This window comes from Bidens hawaiensis, unplaced genomic scaffold, assembly GCF_021521415.1.
Source record: "Bidens hawaiensis isolate Kalapana, Puna unplaced genomic scaffold, B.hawaiensis_p1.1 tig00015551_1, whole genome shotgun sequence".
Lineage (NCBI taxonomy): Eukaryota > Viridiplantae > Streptophyta > Magnoliopsida > Asterales > Asteraceae > Bidens > Bidens hawaiensis.
Genome location: NW_027492392.1, coordinates 391,461 through 395,458, shown reverse-complemented (window position 1 = coordinate 395,458; position 3,998 = coordinate 391,461). Strand labels below are relative to the sequence as shown.

General features: G+C 37.7%; 1 protein-coding gene across 1 annotated transcript; it reads right to left on the bottom strand.

The window, feature by feature from the left end:
* Positions 1-746: 746 nt before the first annotated feature.
* LOC143549370 (uncharacterized) lies at positions 747-3,460 on the bottom strand. Its single transcript, XM_077040274.1, has 5 exons — positions 2,018-3,460; positions 1,537-1,702; positions 1,287-1,449; positions 1,058-1,212; positions 747-950 (listed from the first exon to the last, which is right to left on the bottom strand). The coding sequence occupies exons 1-5, from the start codon at positions 3,280-3,282 to the stop codon at positions 747-749; spliced, it is 1,953 nt and encodes a 650-aa protein (XP_076896389.1). The 5' UTR covers positions 3,283-3,460.
* Between the last annotated feature and the right edge of the window lie 538 nt (positions 3,461-3,998).

Here is a 3,998-nt window from a genome sequence, read left to right as displayed (position 1 = left end):
TCTTGTATATGATATGATATACTCAATGAAAGTATTCTTACATTCCCTTTTTATTCTCTCGGTATATATTATGTGATGTCGCTATTAGGTCGTTGTTACACAACAATCATATTTTTGTTTTAATGTCATCTCTATTTTCAAATAAATTATATAATCTCTAAAAGATTGTCTCAAACACATTTTAATAGGGAAGAAGTAATGGTTGTGTTGATCAAATACATTACCAAAACAGTTATTTACATTTTATAAAATGTTTTTACCATTATAAAATCTTTTAATTAAAAGAACTCAAATCAATTCTAGACAAGTGAACAACTTTTATAGCTTAGTCATATTTATTTTTTTGCCACCAGGACTAACAACCAATAACACATTGTCATGTGTCACATTGGCTAATCCTGATAGACGTGGCTTGTTTTGATTGGTTGTAATTATTTGAAAAATGCCATAAAATTTATGAAAAAGTTGATGATCAATATCTAAGTAAAACGAGTCAAATGATTAAACACTTTGCCCGACTTTGCCCATTAGCCCAACCACATATAATGGCTTAGTACAATTTGTTTGCGATAACTCAAATCTCAAAATGAAAGCAAACATTTACATACAGAATCACAACGGGTGATTCACAGACAACAAAATTATAACATAGCGCTTCTGCTTTATGTCGCTATGTTTTGTTGGCAAACAAACTATAACACTATATATCGATTTGATCAAAGTTCTAAAACATACTCGAACTTTTACTACAGCTCGTGAGGGTCGGTCTGTATTTCTTGAGCAAGTTCCCTAGTTAAGAAGTCGGCCCGATCATCTTGTCCACCTGCAAATGTGTATACCCGAAATGCAAACTGAAAGGCCCTCCAAAGAGTTTTACCCGACCCGGGTTTCTTGCTATTACATTTTAGCCCGTTTTCTTGGTGTTCTTTTGCTTTTGGTTCTCTAGTTTCCTGTAATATAAGACAAAATTAAATACTCATAAATCGTCATGTATAAGTTATAAAATTCCATTATGAAGTTGAAACTAAAACATAATACATAAGTGACAAATTAGTACCTTTAATGCCACTTCCATGCAGTTTGAGGAAACATCCACCATTAACTCTTTGATTCTTACAAGGATTGTGAAGTCAAAGTGGATGTTTTGACTTTTAAATTTCTTGAGTTCTTGGTCTTTTGTTCGGTCTAAAGTATCTAACTCTCCTTTGATCTGCATATGCAATTTGTCATATGTTACGTATATGAAGGAAAAAAGGGATTTTAAGATCTTAAATTCTGTTTTTCCTTGTTGAAGTAATTCTCAACTTTATCAATTAGCTGATTCACTGGAGACTCTATCTTCCAATTTTGCAAAGTAGTAGCTATTGCATCCAATTTGGCATACAATGCTGCAGCCATTCTCAAGCCTTCCAACTTTTTACTAGGAAAATCTTCAAATCTTGCTAGAACCTATAAATTAAGAATCACAGAACATGATTACAAAATATTTTTGACAACAATATGCATATTATAAAAACAACTTAATTAAATCTAGACCTGGGTTTCATCAGTAAGTTTTTCCATGTGGGATTCTACATATTTGTGGAACTTAATAAGCTCATCCATGTCGGTTGTTTGGAAGGAACTCAAAGCGGCTTTCACCTCTTTGATTGAATTTGCATAGTTTTTGACATCCTCTTCAATTTGAATAAAGTATGATGATCTAGAAATATAGCTTTGATTTCCTTTATTTGAAACATCCTCTTCAAAGTATGATGTTAAACTTTGATTTCCTTTATTTTGCTTCATACACATGTTCTTAGAGCCGAGGGTCTCTCTGGAAGCCACCTCTTTATTCCTTTGGATAGAGGTACGGTGTGCCTACATCCCACCCTCCCCAGACCCTACTTATAGCTTTGCCGTCTGTGGGATTTTACTGGGCATGATTGATTGATTGATTGATTGATCTAGAAATATGGAATGAAACATTGAAACCTTGTAATATTTGTAGGATACTATATGAGGTTAATTAATTTACCTTTTTGTCATCTCTGCAAGCGCATCAGCCATTCCTTGCTTTCCGTTACCATTAGAAGCAGCCCCGATTTTGCTGTTAGTTCTCTTTAAAGATCTACCATCTAAATTGGACCCTTCAAGCTTTCCTTTCAGAAGGCGGTAGAGACTTCCCATCTGAGATGATCTTCTTAATTTGGTGGTTGATTTAGCACGCAGAGATCGGGTGGGACCAACAGCTGGAGGTGGTGGTGGCGCACCTACTTTTCCCTGGTGAAATGGTGGTGGTGGTGGTGGTATGCTTCCTGATGACATGGGTGCTAGTGGTGGTGGCGGTGGTATGCTTCCTGGTGGCATGGGAGCTGGTGGTGGCGGTGGTATGCTTCTTGGTGTCATGGGAGCTGGTGGTGGCTGTGGTATGCTTCTTGGTGTCATGGGAGCTGGTGGTGGCACTAGTGGTATGCTTCCTGGTGGCATGGGAGCCGGTGGTGGCGGTGGTATGCTTCTTGGTGTCATCGGAGGAGGTGGTGGTGGCAGTGGCATGCTTCTTGGTGTCATGGGAGGTGGAGGTGGAGGTGGAGGTGGTATGCTACTTGGTGTCATTGGAGGAGGTGGTGGTGGCAGTGGCATGCTACTTGGTGTCATGGGAGGTGGTGTTGGTGGAGGTGGTATGCTTCTTGGTGTCATGGGAGTAGTTGGTGGTGGTGGTGGTAGTGGCATTAAAAAACTATTAGAGGTCAATGGGGGTTGTGATGGTGGCGGCGGCAAAGGAGGTTGATGTGGTATCACTATACGAATTAAGCTTCTTAAGGGTGGTGGAGGTGGTGGAGGAGGTAGTTCTGGTGTCCCCAAATGATTGGTCCTCATTCGGGGTGGTGGAGGTGGTGGTAATGATATTCTACTACTTGAGTCCGACCCAGGCGGTGATGGTGGCACTATTGTTGTGATATTACTTGAGTCAGTCGATTGCGTATCTTCTGCAGCTTCATTTGATTTCAGCACTAATAATGGTGGTTGCAACGCCTCCATGTGATTAACAGTGCTAGTAACTTGTCGAGTTACATGGGAGTACATGTGGATAGACAGTCTTTTAACATCTATGGGACTTAGCTTCTTAATAGCTTTAACTATTGAACAATCTTCACCACTTCTCATGCTCGAAAACTCTGGGAGAACGGAAGTTGGAGTTCCAGGTGAAGTCGGAATCTTCAACTTATCTAAATAGGGCTCCATAAAAGACTTCGAACTGAAACTAGCAGCTAAGTCTTCATCATGTGCCATGTACTCCATTGTAGCAAGTTAAGCATTTAATCGAACACTTGGCAAGCAATATCAGATACTACAAATATAAAAAGAACACAAATTCAAATAATAAAATGAGAGCATGAAATTAAAAAATTTCACATGAATTCCATGGAATTGAAGTTCTCAATTACCAAACAAAACCTCGGTTTGAAAATGGGACAAACTTTTTTGATATTATTAAATTTTTAAGGGGTTAAAAGCAAGCAAAGGTTGGATTGTTTATTTAGAATTTAGAATAATAATAATAATTGAAAGGTGTGATCGTGCAAGCCAATATGTTGGACGAAGAAGCCGCGTTTTGAGCATGATCATCGCGCGGGTGCTCCCCTATAACGGCTACCTAATCAACCTCCTTTTTCAATATATGAATATTCAAATACACATATTTGAATATATTTTCAAATATTAAAATAGGTGTAAATTTCAGACACGATATCGATATGAACCTAACATGAAATTCACAGGTTTGGTTCGGTATAAACGAGTTCAAGTTAGTTTCATGTCATACCCATGAACTTGTTTGGATAAACAGGTCGGATTCAGATCAACTGAACGGGTTCACGAGTTGACTCGTTTAACTCATTTATTATTTTTAAATATGTTTTATGTAATGGTTGCGTATTTTATGTGTAAACTTAAATGATTTACATAAGATTTTAGAACTACACTTAAATTTGCATTTATTGTCATAAAAGATGTAA

Bases quoted from the DNA above. Each gene is read 5' to 3' on its own strand.
- LOC143549370 (XM_077040274.1), bottom strand. From the start codon at position 3,282: ATGGAGTACATGGCACATGATGAAGACTTAGCTGCTAGTTTCAGTTCG. The intron at 1,450-1,536 runs GTCTAGATTTAA...CTTAATTTATAG, and splicing joins AACTTACTGATGAAACCCAG to GTTCTAGCAAGATTTGAAGA. The intron at 951-1,057 runs GTACTAATTTGT...CTTATATTACAG, and splicing joins GCATGGAAGTGGCATTAAAG to GAAACTAGAGAACCAAAAGC.